Genomic DNA, 26,388 nt, shown 5'->3' with positions numbered 1-26,388 from the left:
TTACGGAATAATTAAGATAAACATAATTAAATCGTGTTTGTGTTAATATTAAATCATAATTAATACAACACTCACCAATCAACCTTATAAATAAGTAATTATCAAATGTGAGTTTTTTAATATTTTATTATATGTTTTTTTTTTAAAATTGATATAACTAAACAATAACTTAAATATCGAAATTTCTTTTATAGGTATCTTTCAACTTTACAACCGGAATAAAAGTGAAAATAATTAACAACTCGAACTAATGAAATGTTAAGTAAGAAATTTGTATCAACATAACTTTTTTTTTAGAAAAACTTTTTAGGTGTAATGATAACGAATTTTCAATTTTCTCCTATGACATTATGTTGGTTATTGTTCCAAAGGACATCCATGTTACATATTCGCAAATTTGTCCTTTACACACCTAACATGACATCACTATATGTGTGAAGCATACCACTCACTTTATTTAATGGAATTTGGTTCCCTCATATTTTTGAAATCTATGTAAAGAATCTCAGTGTTTACTTTGAAGAGAACAAAATTAAGGAACAATCCAACAAATACTTTGTAGAATATTCAGCTCAATTTTTTGTTAAACCATTTAAAAACGGTTAAAAAAGGAATCTTTAGTTTTTTGTTCGATCTCTATCGAATCTTCACGATAGTTTTTGTTCCATATATTCCTCATTTTTTTCTTTGGCAGGCAAAGTGTACCTACCATGCATGTTGGTTTATAACTTATTACATTTATTACTATAGTACTACCATCAGATTTTCAGATGTCCACAAATATTCTTAATTACAAAAAACTTGTTGTGCTTAAACTAATGTTTTTCGAGAAATGATAACCTTTTAAGATAAAAACATAACTGGAAAATGTAGTTCTTGTGACCTTTTAATTCTTTGGGTTAAGATGAATTGCGGAATTATTCTCATAACGACATCAGTGTCACTTAATACACTAGTGTCTATATATATATATATATATATATATATATATATATATATATATATATATATATATATATATATATATATATATATATATATATATATATATATATATATATATATATATATATATATATATATACATATATATATATATAAGAGTTATTTTAAAATAAGAACCTGAAAACTTGAAAAGATTATATGTTAGAAAGATAACAAAAATATCAAATGGAATTGAATTTTTTTCTTATACAAAAAATACGTAAAATAATAGATGCACAAAATAGAGAAAAGAAAAACACACCGTTTTTTAATGTGAAAAAACTTCAATACAAATAAAAAGTCCATAGATATAATTCGATAAAACACTTTTAATAATAATAATAATAATAATAATAATAATAATAATAATAATAACAATAATAATAATATTGTTGTTGTTGTGGTGACGTCATCGTCTACTGCCATGTTTATTGATGTTACTATTGGAGTTTCAGTTTTGAATTATGATCACACGGTTTTAATCATTTTGGTCAGACGACCACTGTGTCGTCAATGACGCATTCATTGGAGCTCTTACGCACTCTCAACGTTTTGTGAATCTGCTCTCTTTTATGTCGCGCGTGGTAGCACGTCTCGTCTCCTCTACTCTCTTTTAAGGTTTCAATCCCATGTTCATCCATGACTTTTCGCTACGGTCTCTTTTGACCTCCCTTTTGTCAATATTGTGTTTGACTCGTCCATGTATGTTTTTCTCACATGACAAAAATGGTTTCTATTAGTTTATATATAGCATATATAGTGACTCTTCAAGAATTACCTCTTTATCCATTGGATGTCAACCATTCGTGACAAAAATAGTTTCTATTAGTCTTCTATGTCGTCTTCGATCATTAAGAATTTAGTGTCACTCAAGTGCAGAAGCATATATTTTCACCAAGTATTTACAGATTATATTAGTAATAAGTTTGATGCATAAGACTTGTATACACTAGCTTAGGAAAGTATTATGCTTATTTTTTATTTTTAGTTTGTTTGTTATTATTTCTTATTTGTATTTTGGGTTTAACCTATATTTCTTTTATTATGAATAGAGGATCTTATGTATATATTTAACTCGGGAAGATTAATCTAATACATAGTTTTAACTATATTCAACAACTTTAATTTTTTTTCTTTAAAAATCACATATATTTTTTTAGTAAATGAACTTACATTTATAATTCTAATAATCAAATTATTAAAAAGACTTAAAATAAAAATATTTTTTATACAGGCAAAGCATAACAAATTTATAGTGTAAAAAAATTAGAAAAAAATTTCTTTTACTTAACTAGTCATATTATTAAAAAAATCTCAAAATAAAAAGATAATCATTTAAATTTTAAAAAGCATACAAAATCTGAAAATCCCAATTAATCAAACTATTAAAAAATATAAAATAGAAAGATGTTTATATAAAAATTTAGAATACATAAAAAAAAACTAAAAACATTACAATAGAAATAACTGATACGAAAATACAAAAGTACGAAAGGAAGGTAAAAGATGTATGGAAATGAAAACAAGAAGTTTTGTATAGTAAATCCAAATTATGTGCAAATATATAAAAAAATTAAAAATTGTATATTCAAAACATAATTTCTTTTAAGAAAAAAAATTGAAAATGTTCTTTAAAAATATGATTTCTTTATCATTAACTTAAAGTCGTGTTTTCAAATTCTTTATTTTGAAATCATGTTTCTCAGAAATTATTTATCCATTTACATAATTTCTTAAAATTTATTTATTTCAATAAAAAAAATTACACTTAGTTAGTGAAAAAAAAAAACTCATAAATATAAAGCAGGGGCTTGTGTTGAGAGGAAAATAAAGTAAAGGAGGAAATTTTTTCAAATAAAGTTTAAATAAGGAGGCTTTAGTCAAGTTTGGATGAGATGAAGTTTGGAAACTTTTGGAAGAAAATATAATGCTTATTTCAAAATTTGAAGAGGTGACACTCAACATAGAAGTGTAGGGTTCGGTATTATGAAAAGCCTAACACTAGATCAATTTAATTTCACATTTATTTAGCATTTTGAAGCATTCTAAAGGGTGTTGTTGTTTTATTTTTGAAGCATTCTCATTTATCATAGTTTTAGAGGTTGAGAATTAAATAGTGTCTAGACTTTACACAAGTTTTATTAATAAATTGAATGTAGAACTATTAAAATAGATGTGACCCATCAATCAATTTAAAAAGTTTGTGTAATAGGTTATGTTAGGGGAGAAAAGTGTAATTTACATTGAATTATTTTTTTACTCTACAGTTTGCATAATTTAGTCAACCCTAATTCATAATAAGTTTATGGATTAATCCATTTTATAAAATAATTATTATATTTTAAGAAATAAAATTATTATAACAAACGTATTAAAACAGTATTATATGAATATCTCTATATATTATAATTTATATATCAAATAATTAAATTTAAAATGAAACAAAATGTTCATTAATTAAGGAGGATGAAGTCAACAAAAACATCATTTTCAACATAACCTCCACCTTGAGGGAGAGATGAACACGATTGAGAGGATTAGTAAGATATAGATAGTTTTACACGTTAAATATATTTTCACATTTTCTAAACATGTTTGGCAAAAGAAATGAGGAAATAATATTTCAAAAATGGGGGCAAAGGGGTGTTCATACTAAAGAAGTTGAATATATATATATATATATATATATATATATGAGTGATTAGAGATATTGAGTTTGAGATTTTGTGGAGTGGACTACACAAAAATATAAGAAAAATAGCCTGATCATGGTGACTATTATAAAATTCATGTTAAAGTGGGAGAGCTATGTAGATATATAGCTTCTCTACTTTCTTTTATCCAGTAATGAAAAATTAGGGTCCTTAAGTAATCATTCTTAAATAATGATGTAACATCCCAAAAATTCACCCTTTAAAATTCAAAATTTGATATATTGTAATAATACATTTACAGTAACACCCCGTAACTTCATACTTAAATCTATACATAAGTTTCAAACTGAGATTTAACTGCAAAGACAACATTAAATCCTTCTAATTCGTTCTTCCATCTCTTCCTTCATATGTACAGGATCACGCGACAATCCTTCATCTGCTCCCGTATAACGATTACGTTATACGATCATCGCAAATATAAGATTTTTCCGATACATGCACAAATAAGTAAGGGTGAGCTGACATGCAACACAACAATTATAAAACATGCATAAATGCTTTGATATAAATATCATGTAAAATTTATGTCAGACATTCTCGTATACCATCATATCACAATTCCTACTAGACACTCATCCGGATGATACGTTGATGAGCGGTCACGGGAGGTTATGCACTTGTGATGACTTTTACTTTCTCTTACAAATTCACTTCCTAAATACTTCATACTATTCACAAGGTTAGTCCCCTCACTATGTCCAAAACCGGCACATAGACCAGGACCTCCTGCTCCTCTCACCACATAATTCATCCTTCTCTACATGAGACTGGATGATTATTAGAGTATCAGGATAACCTCCAACTACGGGACCCTCAACATCAACATAAACACTAATACCATAACCTTTCAGAATCCCTCCATGAGATTCATACCATACTCATATTTCTCAACTCACATTATACCAATACAAAACCTCCCCAAAATACATATAATATGATCAGATGCATAATTTCCTGTTAATATCATAAAATACATTCATCACAATAATTTTATCATATCTCATGCATTCACATACTTCCACGTAATTCATGTCATAATATGCATAGTACACTTAATTCAACACCAACACAACAGTAACTGAAATTTGGAACCAAACACTAAAAACTCTCACCGAACGCTAAAGACCGAACGCTAATAGCCGAACATTATTCGGACGACTACTGTTTGGACGAACGCTATTGACCGAACGCTATTGACCGAACGCTATCTTCCGAACGCCATTCCCTGAACACTATTTGGTTGGATCTTATTTGAACGAACGCTAGGAAAACATGTACTATTGAGCCGAACGCTAAAAATCTGGACCCTATATTGACCGAACACTCTTAGAACGCACAAGTATCAAACACTAGGCCGAACGCTCAAAGCCGAACGCCAGATCGATCCCTAGTTGAACGAACGTTCGATGTTCAAACCTCACCGAACAATGCCTATGATAAACACTACAAGGACGAACGCAAATCTTGAAATTCATTTAACCTAACTCCATAAGAACGAACGTTAAGCTTGAAACCCATTTAACCTAACACCAAAAGGACGAACGTCACAAACGATTAAGACGAACGCTACTGGACGAACGCCAAACAAAAGGCCGAACACGAACGCCAACAAAACCCTTATAAGACCGAACGCTCAAAAATTCCAAACTTAAGATTTATCAAATTAAGACCGAACGCTCAACAATTCTACCCGAGGATACTAAGTTAAGAACGAACGCCCACACTCACTAATATCCAAGAACGAACGCTACTAATATCATCCAATAAAACCGAACACTCTCTAGACAAGGACGAACGCTAAATGCCTAAGCCAAAGCATGACTAAGACCGAACGCTACTACCAAGAACGAACGTATCTTCTGAACATCATTTGACTGGATACTCTATAGCTCGAACACTGAATACAATTCCATATTGACCGAACGCTAATAATCTAAACCTCAGAACACCTGAACCAGATCGAACACTATAAATTACTAATACACTAAGGCCGAGCGTACCCTAATACATCAAAACCGAACGTCCAAGATTCAAACCTAAGAATACCAGCTTAAGGATGAACGCTCACTAACACAATTAAACCAAGGTCGAACGTTACACTCAAAATGAAGGACGAATGCTAACGCTCGCCTCATACGAAATCGAACGTTCAAAATAACAATTATGGACGAACGCTCAAAATAACAATTATGGACGAATGCCCGATATAACCCTTATGGACGAACGCCCAATATAACACTTATGGACGAACGCTCTCTATAACACTTAAGGACGAACGCTCACAATAACACTTAAGGACGAACGCTCACTATAACACTTATGGACGAACGCTCACTATAACACTTAAGGACGAACGCTCAAATAACACTTATGGACGAACGCTCACTATAACACTTAAGGACGAACTCTCAAATAACACTTATGGACGAACGCTCACTATAACACTTAAGGACGAACGCTCACAATAACACTTAAGGACGAACGCTCACTATAACACTTATGGACGAATGCTCACTATAACACTTAAGGACGAACGCTCAATATACTTTGGCCGACCACTATTTGGTCAAGGAAGAATTGGACGAACGTCCAATTTTGACTCAGCAAAATTGGACGAGCGTGCATTCTGCAGAATTTTGCAGAATCGTACAAAATGCAGAGAAAACCCAGAAACCCCTATCTTCATCCCCTTCTTTCCAAATTTTACCCAGATTTGCAGCAACCACAACATATCTCAAAAATCAAGGAAATAAATCAAACTCCCCTTACCTCTTGAAGACTTCCTTTGTAATATTTGTGATCCATCTCCTCCTAGACATGCAGCTCCAGATCTCCTAGCAAATTCAGCACCTCTCCACTTTCTCTCCAGATCTTGCTGTAAGAACTCCACTCTCACCAGATTCTCAACCCAGATCCTCCTCTCAGTCCTTCTAAAGTTGGTATAACTTACCTTGGGTGCTCTTTGGACGGTTGAAAATGGAAGGAAGGAAGGGTTCCTTTCCTCTGGATGCTCTCCTCCATGCCAAAAATGAGAGCCTTCTTTTGCCAAGCCTCCCCCCGTAAATGCACCCTCTCCTTTTCTCCCTTCCCCCAATAATTCCCCTCCAATCATGCATTCCAATAATTGCATTCTAATAATGCATCCATGTCCCCACCCTTCTTAAAATACCGGTTCTTACAAATGAATTATCTATACATATCACTAAAATAAAAGCAACATTTAATATTAACCAAAAATCAAACTTAACAAAAAAATCAACACAAATTAATTAATAATGTTAGATTTGGATGGGATATAAAATGAATTCTAAGTTCATAAATGTTAATTTATTAATGCAACTTTCAAGAGTGATGTTATATGCCCCTTTAATATAAGATTGATTAAGCTAATTTCAAATTTTAATATATCAATATTTTTTAAATTTTTAATAAATTAATATCTCAATTTGAATAAATTAAAATATTGTTGATTTTGAATAATAGATTACTTTACTGTAATTAAATAATTTATAATATAGTTTATAATTATTTTTGTGTGCTCATTCAATCTCTTCTCTCTTTTTTTACTTTTTCAACTTCTCTTTCTCCTATATCTTCTTTTCTTTTCATATTTCATCTCTTTTATAATAATTGCCTTTACTTAAATAAAATTATATTTAAAAAAAAATCTAATCCGAAAAATTTTCCTTTACTTAAATAAAATAATATTTTAATCTTTTTAATAATTTTTATTTTTTTCTACTACTTAAAATATTTTTTACCAATAAATATATTATCTATAAATATCATTTTATATTACTATTACCACTAAAACATTTTTTATTTATTACATTTGTCAAATCCTACCTAAACTTTTAGAAATTTACTTCTAAATCCATTCTAAATCCCTTCAAAAAAAATAATACACAATTTACTCTCAAATCCCCTCAATATCATCCACCCTATCTTCCTCTCCCTCTCCCTCAAATTATATCCTTTAAGTGAACACACCCTTAAGATGTATTCATTTTTTAAGATTAAGATGTATTCATTTTTTAAGATGGATTTGAGGAAGAGTGTGTAAATGGATTTGAGTGGATTTCACAATAAAGTGTGTTGCTCTTTTGAAGGGATTTGGATGTGATAGAGGATGGATTTGAAAGTAAATATCCATAAAATTTATGAAGAATTTGACTAATGTGATAGTTTAAAAAATGTTTTAATAGAAAAAAATGTAGATTACCAAATTGCTCTTAATGTTATAAATAATATTAAATGATATTTATGAGTTACATATGTTTTGAAAAAATTATTTAAAATTATAAAATTAACAAAAAAATAATAAATAAATAATACAATACAATGTCTCACGAAATTGATTCCAAGCTCTTCCCTTTGTGTTGGAACCGATTACGTTGTGGCTGGAATCAGTTATGTCTTACTAGAATCGGTTGCAAACTTTGCAGGAATCAATTGCAAACTTTACTGGAATCGGTGGCAAACTTTGCTGGAATCGATTCCAGTTTTTGTCTTGCAACATGGTGGAATCGGTTCCACCTGAAGAGGAATCGGTTCCCTTTCATTAATCTTCAATCATGAGTTCTGGTACATTTGCTTCTTCACCATCATGGAAGCTGTGAATGATAAAATATAAGCAGCTCGAAAGCTCGGTAACACAGCTTGCCAACACACCTAACAACACACCTCACAACTAGGCAGCACAACTTAAAGCTTAGCAACATACCTCACATTTTGGCAATACACCTCATAGCTCGATAATACATTTCTTACTGGTGAACACAAAACTATGAACCATGAATCACGCACACACAAATATTTTTATTATTATTATTTATTGTTTATTATCATTATTATTATTCTTGTTTTTATTATTATTTATTCTTTTTCTTATTATTATTCTTAATAAAAAGTAAACCAAAAAATAATCTCCTCTTTCTCTCATTGGAATCGGTTTCAAGGTTATGGGGATTAGTTTCCTTTTGCTTTTGCACTTCATGGAATCCATTCTAGTCTAGTGGGAATCAGTTACCTTTTGTTTAGTTCTTCATCTTCAACCATAACCTCCATCTATCACCTCAATTGTTCTCTTCTGGTTACTCATCAATCACACAAACACACAAAATTCAACCCAAGACAAATAACTCACCCCAAAGGCATGAAGAAAGCGTGTTTTAATTTAAGGATTCTCTACCAGGCCGAAAGAGCAACATGTTCATGAACAAACAAAATTTAGGATAAAAATATATTTTCTTACATAATATCCTCAAATCGCACAATTGAGAAGAGATAAAAAATCATTCAATCCCGCAAATCCTTATTTTCCCTCGCTTTCAAATATGTAAATACGAACATAATTTCATTTATTAAAAGTGTTAATTATTATATTTGTAAAGAGAAAGAAAGAATGAAAAGTAAAATAATAAATGTAAAGTGGATGTAAAAATTTGTTTGGTGTCAAAGTAATAAATTGTCCTTTTTATATTTACAAGCTCACTATCCCCTGCTTTGAGAATGTTACCTCCTCGTTTTAATATCATAAGAGAGTTAGAGCTATGACAGTAAATGTAAATTTTTTAAATACACAATGTCATGGATCTATTTCATTGAGCAATGAAAAGATCTTTATAGTAAAAATATTATACATTTTGTTATGGCCAAATGAAAAGATCTTTTAGTGCCACACAGAAAAAGCTTTGGCGACACATAAAAGGCTAATGGTAATCTTATTCAAAGCCACTTATCAAAAGCCATTTTGAATTATTTCGATAAAGCTTCTATACTACCTTTACATTACAAGTTCGAAACAACACATACGCAACAATCTTATCTATTCCATGTTCTTGGTCTTGGCTGAAGCGAACACCAGAAAATCAAGCTAAGTCACTTTTATCATTCACCACCATCTTTACTTTCCCACAAACAAAGTCAAGGTTGTAGAACACAGGCAACATGGCAACAGAGCACAAAAGAACAAGCACTGGCCCAAAGATCCAAAGCAAAAGAGGAATTGCAGAGTAGAAGATCCTGTTCCCCACAGTGTTCAACACAGTTCCCTTTTCCAAAATCTCTGTCAGATACTCTGGGGTCACCAAGGACATAGCATCTTGTGGTGTGCAAATAAGGATGCTCAACTGATTCAGGAACCTTATTGATAGAGTGTGGCAAAAAAACGAGAACAAAAATATGGTGAGGAGTGTCACATATTTCAGTGCTATCATGAATTCACTGTGAGCACCATACACAACATCATCAAGAGGCTTTTTCACACTGTAGGTGCTGCTTATCACTGCTGCCAAACCAGCTGAGAGAAGAATGGCTGTGGTGGCCATAAGGGTTGATCCCATAATCAAGTTTCTAAGACTTTGTGCCACTAGGATGTTCTTCTTTTCAATGTCCTGCCATGAATACAAATATAATAAGACAAACTGATACATATCATTCTATGTATGGTTTCATTCATAGTAACAAAGATGAAACAAAACTCTAAGTTTAACTTTGTTGTTGAGGTTTTGATGGAGATGATTAGGTTTACCTTCAACATGGTGGGCACCCAGAAGCGTCGTGCATGAGCATTGATTCCAATAGTGGTGGAAAAGGGTTGCGTGCGAGTTTTATGCCACAACCAAAGATGATAAGCAACGTTTACCAGATATGCTAATGGCACAAGCATCATATCAAGATAATACGATCTCCATTCCATTGTAAAATTTCTCTGTTATTCTCTCTCTTTTCTATGCTTAACAGGGTTATGTGTTGTGAGTGTGTGCTTCGCTACTACTTCTATATATGCCGTGATCCTTTTGGATTCTTTCTCCCAGCCAGAAGGGTTCTATATATATAGTGGAAAATCGTGTGAGTGGAACAACATCAAAAGCAAAAAGATATGTTGGCAACTAGAGGCTACTGGTGCTAGTGCTAGTGCTTCCTCAGAAAAACTATTTTAATGAAATTCTACTTTTATTTTAAATTAATGTTTGAATATCTGTATGTTAAACGGTCGAAAACAAAAAGAAAAAACTCTATTAAAATATAATCTATAAAAAATAAAACAACGTTTTATTGGAAGAGAAAAACATAATTCTTAAAAATGGCATTAATTGAGCATAGAAATTTCAAAATCTTTTTTGTGCATCTTTCTCACATCAAGTCTTTTTGGATCTATAATCTACTTTACTTATTTGAATGACATAAGATTTCTTAACAAAAGAGGTATTTTACTAAAAGATGTATGTTGTGTATATAAATTTATGTCTATTTCATATTTTATTCGATGTGAGATTTTGTTTGTATACAAAATAATTTCATAAAATAAAAAATAAAGTGTGTTTATGAAAAAAAAGGAATTAAATGATTATTCATCTAATTTGGGTTAATTATCGCTTTTGAAATAAGTTATGATATTTTTAATTAATGTTTTCATATTTTTATTGTTTATTATAGCTTTTCTTACGTAACTTTTTTGTTTTACAGTCTTTTTTTTTATTCCTCTCCTGTTTATTCAAAAAGTTCTGGAAAAATACACGAGAGTAAATTAAAATTTCTCTGTTTTTGGAATGTAGGGACATTGGAAAAATGGAATCTAGAGGAATCCAATTCGAACTACCCACCCACCAACAGCGACCACTCTTTTCAAAACTAAGCAGAGATCTTTTAAGTCAAGATTATGCACACTTGGCGTTTTTGAACGGCTGAGATTTTGCACAATTTCTTTCATATATGCATTAACTTAATTTAATAATAAACAAGAATAAAACAACAGCAAAATGTGATTTTAAGGTTAATTATATGAAATTATGACCCTTTATTTCCGTTGTTGAAATTGGGTTATTTGTCAAAAAAGTAATTATGTTCTCATATACCTTCTCATCTATGGAATTGTGGGAAACTGTAGTTTTTATATTAATTTCGATTCTAAATTTGCCAAGTGATAATATTAGTCAGTGTGTGAGGTATTGTTTACGAAATTTTGTCATGATTTTGTCGTTTATTTTAGAATATGAAATTTTATCATGATTTTATTTTTAAAAGATATTTCAAAAAATAAAAAGATGAAAAAACATTTAAATTACGCTTTATCTTGATTCTTAAGTGTAAGATTATTCAATGTGATATTAACATTATGGTTTTATAAGAATTTTTTTTATGTATGTATATATGAATAATAGTTTAATTAAAGGAGAAGTGCCAAATAATAAACTAGTTTTTTCTTTTTATCTTATTATTTTTTTATAATGGTTTTGATTATTCACAAGTTTGAAGGATTTTTCCATTTTCGTTTCTTAATTGGTTCTTTATAGTAATGTATTTGCCTTAGAATCTTTGGTTTCTGTGTGGATTTAAAGTAACCCTTCAACCTATATTTATATTAACTTTAAAGTGTTAAAATATGCATTTAATTAATTAGAATATTGATTATGGTTTATTCATGCATAGCATAACTTTAAAAAGTGCTGATATAGCTATGAGAATTTGTGCTGAATAGATCTTAATTTCAAAAGTCAAATAAGTGCATATGCCTTTTTCTCCATACTATAGCCTAAAATTAGAAATGCTTTGATGCATACATTCAATTAAATTAGGTTTTGCTGCCATTAAAAGAAGCCCTTCATTATAGCTGTGAGAGAGTTTTGAAAACTTTTGCATATTTTATATTATGAGAATACCAAACTTCTAATATAATATTGATTAACTTCAACGGAACTTTCACTTGGTTGCTTCTTGAACTTTCCATTGCACCCTATGGAGAGTTCAGAACAGAAATAATTAAACTAAAGAAGTTTATTACAATTTACAAGTCAAACTTCTTATACTATAAAAAATAGTTATATTGATTTTAGGTTAAATATATGTTTTTATTCCTTAGACATTATCCTTTTTTTGCCCATTGATATTTAAAAAATATGTTTGGACTTGTTACCACTTAACTGTGATGTTTCTTGCATTAACAATTATTTTAGGGCAGCTTCTTTGTGAAACAATTAATTAAATAGCAACCAAATTAAAATAAGATATATTTCACTATAAGAAAATACTAAATAACAATCAATTCAAAAACAAAACATAATAAAACATTATTAATTAATTATCTTTATATAATCAATTTCAGCAAGTATAGTTTAGAGTATTAAAACAAGTATCGTATTTATATGAATTTGTTTAAAATCATCCAATATTCAAACCTAGATTGGATTCAATAAACAATATTTGATGTGGTTGAAAATGAACATAAAAACAAGACTAATTAAGATTTAAGAAATATTATGATAAAAATGTGTTGAGATTGGATTTCATCTTTTTTTCTTCTATACAAATAACTCAATATTATGAAAGTGTTATAAGATAATTCTATATATGTTTCTAACATTTATAATATAAAGACTTTAAATCTAATGTGATTCCTCAGACTTGATTGAATGAAACATTGTCTTTAAGTGCGTGACTTTTTTATTCATTTAGAACTTTAAATCTATTTATAGCATCTAAACGTAGAAAATGATTTTATTGAACCATAATTTGATATTAGTTTTTCAACTCTATTTAAACTAGTGAAATAAAATAAATAATCAAATCATCCAAATAATACAGCATGAATCAAATCATAAACAAATAAAAATATATCTAAATATTCAATATATAACAGTACAAAATTTTAAAATTCGAAACCAAATACGTCAACAAAAGTGGGTGTTCGTTTTTAGAATAAAACATTTCCATAACCGAAATTATTATATGAGATTAATCTTTTAAGATATGAAATAATTTCATATATAATTTTTCCTTTCTTTAATAAAGTCTTTTTTTATATGTTGTCATTATATTCAAACAACCTCATAGTCTACTTATTAGATTGTGTTAGAGTTATTTGATAATATTAAGGATGTCTCAGTTTATCTAATCTTACATCTTACTTTTCCAAAGTATTGGAAAGACTAATAAAGAAATATGGTCAAAAGGATACAAAGTGGAAGAAGATTAAATATGTGTCCCTTTCTAATATAAATTATGGAACATAAAAAAGGTGATGGACATGCTTTTATAATATAGAAAAACCACTTGGACCAGTTTTGTCGTTTCTATTTAAAGCAAAAGGGATTATACAATTTTGAATACTGTTCTAAATAATTGATTTCGTATTTTTATTTTATTTTATTCAAATTACGTATATAATTTATTATAACATAAAAAAATTGCTATAAGTGAAATAGTTGTTTTTTTCTTTTCTTTTTTGTTTATATAAATTTTCTTAAAGAGAAACTTTTTTAACAGTATTATTGTAATATCGAAAGGAAATTTTAAAGTTTTAACAATTAAAAAGAAAAGGAAAATTAAAGTATTATTAGGCAATTGCATCAATTTGAGTGATTGTCTCTATCTTTTTTTTTTCTAGGACCACCATCCTTTAGAAAACACATTATGAATCTAATAATTTAAATTGATTTAAATACATAAATAATTGTGATCATAGTTTTAACTGCAGTTTTTTTTTTACTGACAAGAAAAATTAATTAAGATAACTTTTTTCTGAATTATTTCTATTAAACCCTTCCTTTCCGCATCAACTCTATTTTTGTATAAATCTTGAAATATCAAGCTAAAACAAAAAATATTTTTTTTGTCAACGCAAACAATATATTCTAATGGAATTAAATTATACATTTGTATTTTAATTATTTGAAGTTATTCGGTACACCAAAGGAATGGTTTGTATGTATATGAACTAGACCTAAATGATCATACTAATTTCTAAAATACATATTTGCATCCAATGAAAAAAAAAACGAAATGTTATTTATAAATTAAAATTTCAATTATGCTGGATTTGTATATATTAAAATTTCACTTTGTTATTTTTTTTTATTATGTGATTCCATGGCTAAAAGTTTCCCTGATATTATAACATACGTGTCTGATCAATATAATCGTGAATGTGTTGTTTTCTTTATAACTTTTTATTGTTCTTCGCAACAAGAGAAAAAGAAGATGATAACCCTTTCTTCAAAAGTTAACTCCCACTTACTCAACCAAATGGGAAGATCTTGATTCAAATTTCATATTGTTGATCACAAGTTTTTTTTTCTTTAATAACTCGTTAATATTAAAATTTGTTGTATAAAACTGAGTAGTTCATGTATTATTTATAAGTATTTAGTCTTGATTTTTGAACCTAGGTAATAAATACAACTATCATTAAAATATAATTAATATAGTTATTTGTCAACCAAAATACAATTAATGAATCTTGTAGCAAAACTTATCTTTTTTTCTTTCTAAATTTGTCTATAACTTTGCATTGCCTCTAACCTCTTTTTTAATTCTTTGTTGCAAATCACTTTTTGTAAGTTCTAACCTTTGAATAACAAATTCGTCTTCACACATGTTTGAGCTATCTAAGTTGTATATATGCACCACTAAGCTTTTCATATGGTTTATTCGGCTATCCAAGCTCTTCACTTGCTCCACCAACTTATTCGAACTATCTACATGTTTCACCAAGTTATTTGAGCTTCTCACCTACTCCACTAAGTTACATGAGTTGTTTACTTGCTCCTGTGAGCTATCTAAGCACTCCACTTGCTCCACCGACTTAACCAAATTATCTGAACTTTCCATCGAGTTCTCTATGTCCCTTTTTAGGCTACCCAAGATCTCCAAACTTTCTGCCAAGCTTTCTTAGCTATCCAGGCACCACATCAAGTTGTCTGGGCTACATCTTATCATCAACAACACTGTTTCTTCTTCAACTTCTTCGATGAGATTGGTTGTCTCCTCTCTTTCATTTTTAGATCAGTAGTCTTTTTCAAAGTGTCCAACCTTATCACAAGTGAAGCACTTAACAGATTTTTCACTCCTTTGCGTAATGACCATACTTGTCACACTTGAAGTATCCAACGCTTGAGTTGCTTGACCAACCTCCTCTCCATTGACCTTATCCTCTTTTGCTCCAATTTTGTTGGTTGGATGGTTCTTCTCTTCTTATTGTCCATGACTTCTACCACTAGGATTGCTTCCTATATACCTCCTTGATATCATTCTCGGCCTTAAGTGTTATGAGCTTCTCTCTTTATTTTGAGTAGTTAATCAAGTGACTCTCGCTTCTTCTTCTTTTGTTGCTCATGCGCCTCAAGTAACATGACAAGCTCTTCAACTGAGACCATTGACAAGTCTTTGGACTCCTAAAAAGTGTGTACTATATTTTCAAAGTCATTGATTAATGACCTTAAGATTTTATCCATTACTTGGCTAGTGGACAGTGTTTCTCCATTTCTTTCCAAGTTGGTTAGCTACTGTTTCAACTCGAGCGATGTACTCGACTACTCCTTCATCCTCATGCTCTCCAACACTTCCTTGAGAGTTTGACGTCGAACCGAATTCACCTTATAATTCCTGAAGCCTTCTCTAGAATGTCACACTTTTCTTTTGAAGATTTTACACTTTCAATCTTCTCAAAGCCAGACTCGTCCGCGACTTGGTACAAGATGTATAGAGTTGCCTTGTCCTTCACACATGTTTCTTTTAATGCTTTCAATTGGGCATTCGACCAATTCGTGATGTTGACTGGTTCTTCAAAACCATGTTTAACCCCTTCCAATTTTCCTAGGAGTCAAGAAGAGCCTTCATTCAGACTCCTACACAATTGACCATCTCACTCAAGCTTTCTAACTCTCAAATAATCAAAAACTCAAGCTCTCTAGCTCTAATGTCAATTTGTTGATAATAATTCTTTCTTAAATAACTCACTCATGTTATGATTTGTTTTATAAAACTTTGACTATGGACTATTTATAAACTCTCAATCTTGACCTTTCAACCACATACAATAAATTCAACTACTACCAAAATATAATTAATATAGCTACGTAACTACTACCAAAATAGAACTTCTAGTCTTAAATACAGCCACCCAATTGCTATTAAAGTACAATTTAATAAACTTCATAATTATTACTAAGAAGCATTCTTTCTTTTTTTGCATTTTCTCAAACTACCCTCTTGAAGTTTACTAACACATAACAACATTACATATCTTCACATATTCAAATATGATTCCTGTATTGATAGAGGGTTTTGATTCATTTTAGATAAAAGAAATACCATGTGATAAATATAAATTTACATAATATTAAACATTAAAATTACATTTGAAAATATTATTTTGACCGTCTAAATTATTTCTCAAAGACCATTACTAGTATGATAAATATAAATTGAGTATAAATTTTCTAACCTATATCACGTTTAGGTATTAAGTAAATAAAATTCCTTGCAAAATTATTAAAAATAAAATAAAACACATACAGTAGGTATCATTTGAGAGAAAAATATTTTCCGAAAAGAGCTAGTTTCCAAAAAAGAAAGTCCTTATCGTGCAAAGCACGTATTTGGTGCATTCCTTTCATGATAAGCCATGCAAACAATCACAACCCTAGATGCTCCTTTTCATTTTATTTTTCCAAAGCAAAATGCACCAAAATCTACCATCATTGTAACTTATAATGATGCCTCACATCAAATAGCCTCATCATAAACCACGTTCCTACCATTTCGTGACTTTCTTTTTATTGACAAAAACTTCTGCATACATGCATTTTGTTTCAGTCTCAAAAAGCAAAATTGAATGAAATATCAAGAAGCCATGTATGTCATCATGCATGAAAATCATAGCAGGTATATGGTCCTACATATGTAAGCACGTGAATTTCTTTTAATGTTTAAATTTATTTCTTCAACTTTTATTGAAAATATTAAAATAATTAAAAAGTTAGTGTCATGACTCTGATTTTTCCTAAAACAAATTATCGACAAAAAAAATAATTAAATTATTGAAAATAAACAAGGGTTTATACGTATCATAGATCTCTTCCTCTTGTCTCTACAATATTCCTCTTTACACCACAACGATTTCCTTTTCTCATATCCCTTCAAATGGTGTCTACAACACCAGAGCATATGAATTTTACATACCATACTAGCATCATAACCTTGATTTGCACCAGCAACGATTAATTTCTTCAATTTATTTAACTTTTATTTTCTTTTTTCATAAATACGTCATTGTAAGTTATCTTAGTTAGACATTTATGGGTTAAAAACAAGATAGATTTATAGTATATAAAATTTATAATATATAAATTGATTGAGCTGTGTGTTAGTGAAAATTCATTCAATTTTTTTTAAGAAAATGAATTACTGTAGCATGATAAAGTTCCAATTTCTTTTTAATAAAAACGGGCCGCGGGCTAGCCTATCGAGCTACTAGGCTGGTCTGTCGAGCTATAGAATTTGACAAACTAGGTTAAGATTAAAAACTTTTTCTCAATCCAAAACTTTTTTAGACATGATAAGTTAGTCCGTCGGATCTGAACCATTTTATCATCCTTATTTTTAATATAAGATTAGAATTATGTGAAACTTATCTATTGAAGGAATGAAAAATTATGTTTCCCACAAAGAAAACAGAGCATAAAGGAGCTCTGTAATACAACTATTTAGCACCCTGTAAAATTGTTTTCACAACAAATTAAAACAACCAATAAAACTGCAGTTTAAAGAAATCGTAAAACAAAATAGGAAAATGTCTTTTTAACAAAGGTAAAAATTTATGCTAGAAAATTTGTTATTTATTAGAACAGAAAAATAGAGTATTATTCTTGCAGAATCTCTGAAAAATAGAGAAATAGAAAAGTTAAGATTTTAATTGAGGCCCAAACATTTATACCGTTTATATATACGCCAACGGGTGTTGCTCCCTCCACCACCACCCTATACTTCCTTCACCTCCCCATATTATTTTAAATACAATTATATCCTTAAGTTAAAAAGATTTTTACTTTTATCCTATTTTAAATAATTTGAAACCCTAATTTTACTTTTCCAGCATTCACCCACGTAACTCTCTTTCCCTTTTTCCATTTCCGTTTCACCTCCCCACCTCCCGCACTTCCATTCCTTTTTCTTTCCAGTTTTTTTTTTTAGTTTGAAAGCTTCCATCGCCGCCGTGGTGTGAAGGAGTGTCGCCGCCGTGGTGTGGAGGAACATTAAGGAGCGTCCAGAGCATCAACCAGCGTGAGGAAGTAACATCAACGGAGGTGACATCCTTCAACGGAGGTCCCCTAATAAAACAAACCCTAAAATAAAAAACGTAACCTTTAAACGGATGTGACATCTTCAACGGATGTCAACATCCGTTTAAGGTAAAACGGATGTCGATATCCGTTTTTCCTTAAACGGATGTCGACATCCGTTGAAGGATGTCACCTCTGTTTAAAGGTTACGTTTTCAATTTAGGGTTTTATTTCAAGGTTTATTCGAATACGTACCTGGAGGAAGCACGACACGCACTGTACCACTCCACGCACTGCACCACGAGAGCGACACTGATTGATAATTCTTTCCACCACCACCAACCTTTGCAACTTAGTATCTCACAACGACGAAAGAAAGAGAGGAAGAAATATAATGTTAAAATGAAAGAAAAGTATTTTACTCATGTACGGGACTAGAATAGGTTATTAGTGAAATAGGTTGTGAATGGGTAAAATTAAAAAATAATAACCCTAAAAATAAAATTTTACTGAGGGGCAAAATAGTAAAGGGGGGTGGAGGGAGAAAGGTGTGATGGTGGAGGGAGCAACACCCCAAACGAACACACAATATGATTATTAAAGGATTGAATGATCATAGAAGAAGAGAGTTGCTCCCTCCACCGCCACGACATACTCTCTTCACCTTCTCAATTTTTTTTTATTTTTAAAACTATTTTTAGGTTAAAGGTTAAAAATTTTCTATTTTTACAACGAATTTTTAATTTATTTTTCAAAGTCTAATTTTACCTCATTCATATTCTCTGAACGCACCAATTACACCTCACCCTCATGTCAACACAGTCTTCTTCTATCTACTTATACTTAATTTAACAGATTCGTTAGTCACCATGTTATCAGTTGAGTATCTAAAAATATATTGTAGTATATTTTTTATATCACTGGATATCCACATATATATTTTACATTTTTAATTTAAAAAGAAATAAAATATAAACTTAGATTAGATTAAAAAAACTTAAGTACAATTCAAATCAAATTATATGAAATATTAGTGCAAATAAATTTAACTTTTTTTAGAAATTAAATTTAAATTAATTGTATCAGATTATAAATTCTAAAAATTTAATTTCTTACAAAATAAATTCAATTTTATAGGTTTAAATAAAAAAAATATAAATATGTGAACGCAAATTTTAAATTATTCTTAAATGATTAATAGGTTTTCATTATTAATTTTATTTTCATCATTCAAATTTAAAAGATTAATTAACTAAAATTCAATAATAATTTTATTTTCATCATTCAAATTTAAAATATTAATTAACTAAAATTCAATAATAATTATTAGATATTATCGAATACATAATATTAGTTGTAGATACTAGGTAGAAGAAAAAAATAATTAAAAATTCGTAGATACTGGATAGAAGAAAAAAGATAATTAAAAATCCATATATGAAGAAGATTGATAGAAGATTGAGTTAGAAAAAGATTGAGTTAATATAGAAGTAGGGTACAAGTGTTGCATTCAGTGAATATAAATAAAGTAAAATTAGAGTTTTGAAAAATAAATTAAAAATTTATGGTAAAAATAAAAAATTTTAACCTAATAATAGTTTTGAAAATAGAAAATTTTGAGTAAAAGGAGCATGCCGTGTTGAAAGAGGGAGCAACGCTAAAAAATATCATACGGAGGCTCTTCTTAAGGCAATAGGTCTCAAAATTTGCTTTAAAAGCAAAAACGTTTTCAATAAAACCACCAAAAAAATGCCCCGACATCCTCCCAAAAAAATATTTGCAATTATGTTATTAAGAAAGAACTAATTAATAGCAGATACAATTTAAACCATCAATTATTTTTATAAAGAACTAATTAAGTAAATTGACACATAGTTCACACTTTTGAAGCCAATTTGAAACACAAAACACTCAACATTCTCATATTTGTAATCACAAAAAGCTATTTAATAACTTTTGAAATCATGAAGATGGCACAAATATGTGTGTATATATATTATATGAAGGAGAATGTAATATAATTTTGTTTAAGGTTCGACCCCAGTAATTTTTGTAAGAATTTAACTGAATTAATTTAGCCTTTTCTGACGTAGATGAGAATCTGATTTTTATAATATTTCCGTCATTTGCATCCTCTTTTGTTTTTTAAATTATCCATTTATATAAAAAAAAAAACTCAATTAAAATTTCCTCGTACTCCATCAGTAATAAAAAAAGGAATCAATATTATTGTCGATTTTTTCATATTAAAAAAATGTTACACAAAGAGCTCATTGAAAGTTATATATAAAAAAAATGAGGAAAATTGTCTAAACTTATTAAAAGACATTGTGGATTTTTTTTCATATTAAAATAATGTTACACAAAGAGCTCACTGAAAGTTATATATATAAAAATAAAAAATAAAAATTTCAAATGGTCGAGGAAAATTGTCTAAACTTCTACATTTTTTATTTATAAATAAATCCTAAAATCGTGGTACCAAACGCAAACCAAAACTGAAATATAAACTCAGAAAGTTGCATCAGAATGAAGAAGACATAGATTTGTGGCACGAAAACAAGAGCTTTTATTAATCTCCTTACACAAGGAACAAAGCCTGAAAGGGCTTCATCCATTTTAGAGAGAGCTTACATAAGACTTGTTCATTAGTTATCCCAGTCATCATCACGACTGGACTTGCAAGGTTCATAGCAGAAGTCGTTTATGTCAGTACAAAAACACTTTGCAGGAATGGAATATGTGCAGGCACATGATTTGCAAGCTGAATGGCACGAATTGAGCCTTATGTCTGAACAGCGGCATTTGGGAGGCATTGATTTTGTGCATGAGCATTGATCACAGCATGGTTTTGAAGATTCAGAGGGCTCATCGGTTGTTTCATCATGATGACCACTTTTGATGAGTTGGCCTTGCTCGGACAGCTTCAAGCTAGCAGTACAAGTCCCCAGAAGGAGAAGTAGCATGAAGCACGCCTTAAGCACCATTGTGTTGTTCTTGCTGTGAAAAGGCCTCTCGAGTGGGTTATTTATATAAGAATATTTGCAGATGGAACAAGCCCTGACTGAATTATGGAGCATTGAACAGTGATGTGTTCGTTGTTTTCTGCATGGCAATGTTAAAGGTGGCGCGCATGCACGATATCGTGCCTCAGATTGCTTACACGATTGCTAGTAGTGTCTCTTGCTATATTTACCATGAAAAACAAGAAAAGGTTTATGAAATTTTACATATATAACATCAATTTTTGACACCATTCTACCATTTTTGTGATAGTTTTTTATTGTTCATTTCAAATATACGAATAATAAAATAATAACACATAATTTATTGTAAAAAAATTAAAAAAATTGTTACCGTATCTTCTTTGAAAATAGTACATATATGACACGGCATATAGCAATCGTGTAAGCATACTGAGACATGATATCGTGCATGCGTGCCACCTTTCAGATGCAATGCAGAAAGCAACAAACCGATAACTATTCAGTGTTCCATCTGGAAATTTTATATAAACAACCCTCGTTGGGACTCTTTGTATCTTCACTGCATAAACAAAATTTAGAAGTTTGAACAAGAAGATGATGGTGCTAAAGGTGTGTGTGTTGGTACTTTTCCTTGTAGGGGTTACTGCTGCTGGCATGGATCTGAAACACCTGAGAAGTGTTCATCATCATGACTCAAGCGATGAGCCTTCTGAGTCTTCAGAACCATGCTGTGATTTATGCCTCTGCACTAAATCAATACCTCCTCAGTGCCAATGTGCAGATATTCGGTTGAATTCATGCCACTCGGCTTGCAAATCCTGTATGTGTACACGATCAATGCCAGGCCAGTGTCGTTGCCTTGACACTCATGATTTCTGTCACAAACCTTGCAAGTCCAGGGATAAAGATGATGTCTAAGAAAAAGGAAGATGAACTCTCTCTCTCTCAGATGAACAAAGCCCTTCAGTTTTGTTTGTTGTGTAAGGGAAGACAGAATAAATGTTGGAATAAAAGCTAGTGTTTTATCATTATGCTGTGTGTTCGAATGAAAACTATCATAAACAATGCTTTGTGCTTTTTTACATATTCCTTGCTTTTAGGATTTTCAATTAAGCATAGTTTCAAATTGAAAAATCATTTTCATATCTCCTAAATGCAACTTGGTACGAAGCAATTAAAGAAACGAACACTTGGAGAAAAGTTTTAGGTTCTTAGAATCGACTATCACTCTAACTTAACCAACGACAACAATCAATTTGTGTAATGGTGCATTCAAATAATAGATTATATTTAATTTTTTATACTTTTGGGAAGTTTACTGTGATGCTTTACAATAAATTTTTATATTTTGATAAATTTTTAGATTTTATCCTGCGAAAACCTGAAAATTTATAAATATTTTCTAAATACTAAATATTTTTCTACAGTGATCATTTTTTATTTATATACTCTCATTTTGTCATATTTTTAATTAACGTATAAAATCAATTTTGTTTATATTTTAAATTAGTTGCATATTTAGTTAACTTACAAAATCAATTTATATATTTTAATGGTAGCTTATATTTATATATTTTAATTTGGTTATTTTTTAGTTAACCGATGGCTTCTTTTATTTATTTGTATAATTAACGTGATATCGTCGATATAAAAGAATAAAAATGGTTGCGCACTCCAATATTGTTATCGGCTAAGCCAATATGTTTACCGGCCGAGAGAACTTCTTAAGATCAATCAAACAAAGTAATTAATACTGTAATAAAATAATCTCAACAATCATTCGTATACTTTTCTCCATAATTTTGTCCATACAATCATTCATTTGATTTATATTTATAATTTTTCATTTAATTTATATTTATATTTGTTCTTTTATAGTTTTTATTAGGGGTCGACATAATTATAGTACAATTCTTTTTAAACTTGCGGTCGGTATGTACAAGTCCCTAGAAGAAAAAGTAGCATGAGCACACCTTTAGCACCATTGTGCTGTTCTTGTTGTGAAAATGCGTCTCAAGTGGGTTATTTATATAAGAATATATTTGCAGATGGAACAAGGCCCTGGCTGAATTATGGAGCATATTGAACAGTGATGTGTTCGTGTTTTCTGCATTGCAATGTTAAAGGTGGCACGCATGCACCATATCATGCCTCAGATTGCTTACACGATCGACAGCGGTGTCTATTGCTATATTTAGCATGAAAAACAAGAAAAAGAGAAATATATCACCAATTTAAAATAATTTAAAATATATAAATATATAAATATATAAATAGACTTTGGAATGCACATAGACTTTTTAAACATTATATAACAAAGGGATTCACGTTGTCATCAGATAAAAATCCAATCTATCAAATAAAATATTATAATTAATTAAAGCTTAATATTATTGGTGGTCCTTATTTTCGTCAATTTTATTTGATGTGTGACTTATTTTCTTCTGAATGTTCAATTATTTCGTAATTTATATTCAATTTGGTCTTTTTAGCTGACGACGTTTAAATCGTTAACGATACAGTATCCAGATCAGCCACTAGTACAATTAATATAAACGGCCTCAGTTTTTTTTAAGTATAGACACCGGTTGTACAACCGAGTCATATGCAGCCGAAATAAAAAGGTAGGTTTTTTTGACTCGGTTCTGGACCGAATCAAAAGGGTTCAGATTCTGTCTCTGTTCACAGACAACCGGGGCAGTAGAATTTTTTAATTCTTTTATTCTCAACCGAGATCAGTGTTGGTTTTGGTGTCTTGTTCAATTATCTGCAATTTTTTTCATCCAACCGAGATCAGTGTTGGTTTTGATTTCTTGCAATTTTTTTCATTCATGTTTTCGGGACAAAATTACTTTGTTAAACTTAAATGATTGCTTCAATCTAAGAAAGGGGAATCAGGAAGGGGGAAGGAGCAAACGACAGTGGAGGTGGAAGAGAGGAGGAGGAGGCTTTATACCCTGACAAAGCAAGCAATCAAAGATCCAAACCAAAAACATAACTCACAGATCCAAACCAAAAACCAAAATCAGAGATCGGTTTCACCATCCACCTGCACAGAAACAAACAGAACCAAAAAGGGTTTCCGCCACCATGCCGCCGTCGCATCCTCGCCGCTGCCGCCTCCTCGCTGCTCCATGAGAATAGGGTTTCCGCCATCGCAGTCGCCATCGCAGCCGCTATCGCGGGCTCTCGTCGCACCGTCGCGGGCTCTCGTCGTACCGTCGCGGACTCTCTCGCCGCACCGTCGCGAGCTGTCTCGCCTCGCCTCGCCGCACCGTCGCGAGCTTTCTCTTTGTCATGGCGGAGGAGAAGAGGTTGGTCAGAGAATGCTGGAGTTGCGGGAGAGGGGCGAGAGAGAAGAAAAGTGGAGAACTTTTTTGGATCTGGATGCAGCGAGAGAGAACCGTGCAGCAGAGAGAAGAAAGGGGAGACCTTTAACTTTTTTTAGGGTGAAATTGACTATATGGCACCGGTTGAACAAAAAATTCGAGGTAATACAGTCGTGGTATAGGCTTCGGTTGCCTAGCTAACCGAGGCATTAGAGAGCTGTCACCATCACAGCCTGACTTGTAGAGCAGTTTCTGACTTGCAGATGCCTTTAAGCATGGTTGCTGGCCACCCGAGGCAATAAAACCTTCTAAAAAAGCTGTCAGTCTGAGTTGCAGTGCACGAAGCAAAAGTATAGACTTCGGTTCTTGTGTGAGCCGAGACAGTATTACCCTTCCACCACGGGTAACAGTATAACAGATGCGTATAATTTTTTACGCTTCGGTTTTAACATAACCGAGGCATATATGGCGCCTTCGTAACTCCTTTTTTTACTAGTGAGCCATCAGTAAATGAGTTGTTAGTTTCTTTTATATACGTGATAAATTAAAAGGAAATCTGGTATTTAAAAGTGATATTTGAAAGTGGCAAATTAAACTTCACTGTCACCGCATCGTCACCATGAACTCCCCTACCTCCTCCGCCCACCTCCTTTCTTTCATCGCGCAAGGAGATATTTGTCTCCTTCCTTTCATAGCAGCGACGTCTCTACGGTGCGAAGACACGTTTTCGTAGTGGTAGAGTTTTTCCCTTTGAAGTAACCCGCGAAGGTGGACACAGTTTGGGTGCGAACAATGTCGCGGTGGCTGGCAAAGGCAGTGGTGATGTGTTGCGAGGGGTACCGACGACGGCAATAGAGGGAATCGTGGTCCCAATCTTGTAATTTAGGGTTTTTGGTCCTGTTTTCTGATTTGGGAAATTTGAGTTCCTTTATGTTTCTGCGTTTCATATTAGGGTTTCGAATTGGAATTTGAAATTGGGTGTTGTTTTGAGAAGTTCTTGTGTTCTTGATATTCTGGTTTAGAAATTTCATGTGTTCTTGATGCTCATCTACAAATTGTTGGTACAATTTGGGGGTTAGGGTTTTGAATTTGACATTTGCGTTTTTGTGTTCTATTTCTCGCGATTTGGGGGTTAGGGTTCCAACAAAACCACTTTCAAATACCAAATTTCCTTTTAATTTACAACGTATATAAAAAAAACTAACAACTTATTCATTAATGGCTGATCTGGATATTGTGTCGTTAACGATTTAGACGTCGTCAGCAAAAAAGACTAAATTGAACATAAAATATGAAATTTGGGACTACA

At 31.1% G+C, this 26,388-nt stretch overlaps 2 protein-coding genes across 2 annotated transcripts; both read right to left on the bottom strand.

Moving 5' to 3' along the window:
* Positions 1-9,360: 9,360 nt before the first annotated feature.
* LOC108320027 (uncharacterized) lies at positions 9,361-10,520 on the bottom strand. The gene is made up of 2 exons (XM_017551370.2): positions 10,234-10,520; positions 9,361-10,096 (listed from the first exon to the last, which is right to left on the bottom strand). The coding sequence occupies exons 1-2, from the start codon at positions 10,399-10,401 to the stop codon at positions 9,572-9,574; spliced, it is 693 nt and encodes a 230-aa protein (XP_017406859.1). The 5' UTR covers positions 10,402-10,520; the 3' UTR covers positions 9,361-9,571.
* Positions 10,521-21,411: 10,891 nt separating this feature from the next.
* Positions 21,412-21,750, bottom strand: LOC108320024 (Bowman-Birk type proteinase inhibitor). Its single transcript, XM_017551366.1, has one exon. The coding sequence runs from the start codon at positions 21,748-21,750 to the stop codon at positions 21,412-21,414; it is 339 nt and encodes a 112-aa protein (XP_017406855.1).
* Between the last annotated feature and the right edge of the window lie 4,638 nt (positions 21,751-26,388).

The sequence above is a fragment of the Vigna angularis genome, chromosome 8 (assembly GCF_016808095.1).
Source record: "Vigna angularis cultivar LongXiaoDou No.4 chromosome 8, ASM1680809v1, whole genome shotgun sequence".
NCBI lineage: Eukaryota > Viridiplantae > Streptophyta > Magnoliopsida > Fabales > Fabaceae > Vigna > Vigna angularis.
This window is presented reverse-complemented; position numbering and strand designations above follow the sequence as displayed.

Coding starts and splice junctions, on each gene's coding strand:
- LOC108320024 (XM_017551366.1), bottom strand. CDS start 21,750: ATGGTGCTTAAGGCGTGCTTCATGCTACTTCTCCTTCTGGGGACTTGT.
- LOC108320027 (XM_017551370.2), bottom strand. CDS start 10,401: ATGGAATGGAGATCGTATTATCTTGATATGATGCTTGTGCCATTAGCA. Junction 10,097..10,233: donor GGGTGCCCACCATGTTGAAG/GTAAACCTAATC, acceptor TATTCATGGCAG/GACATTGAAAAGAAGAACAT.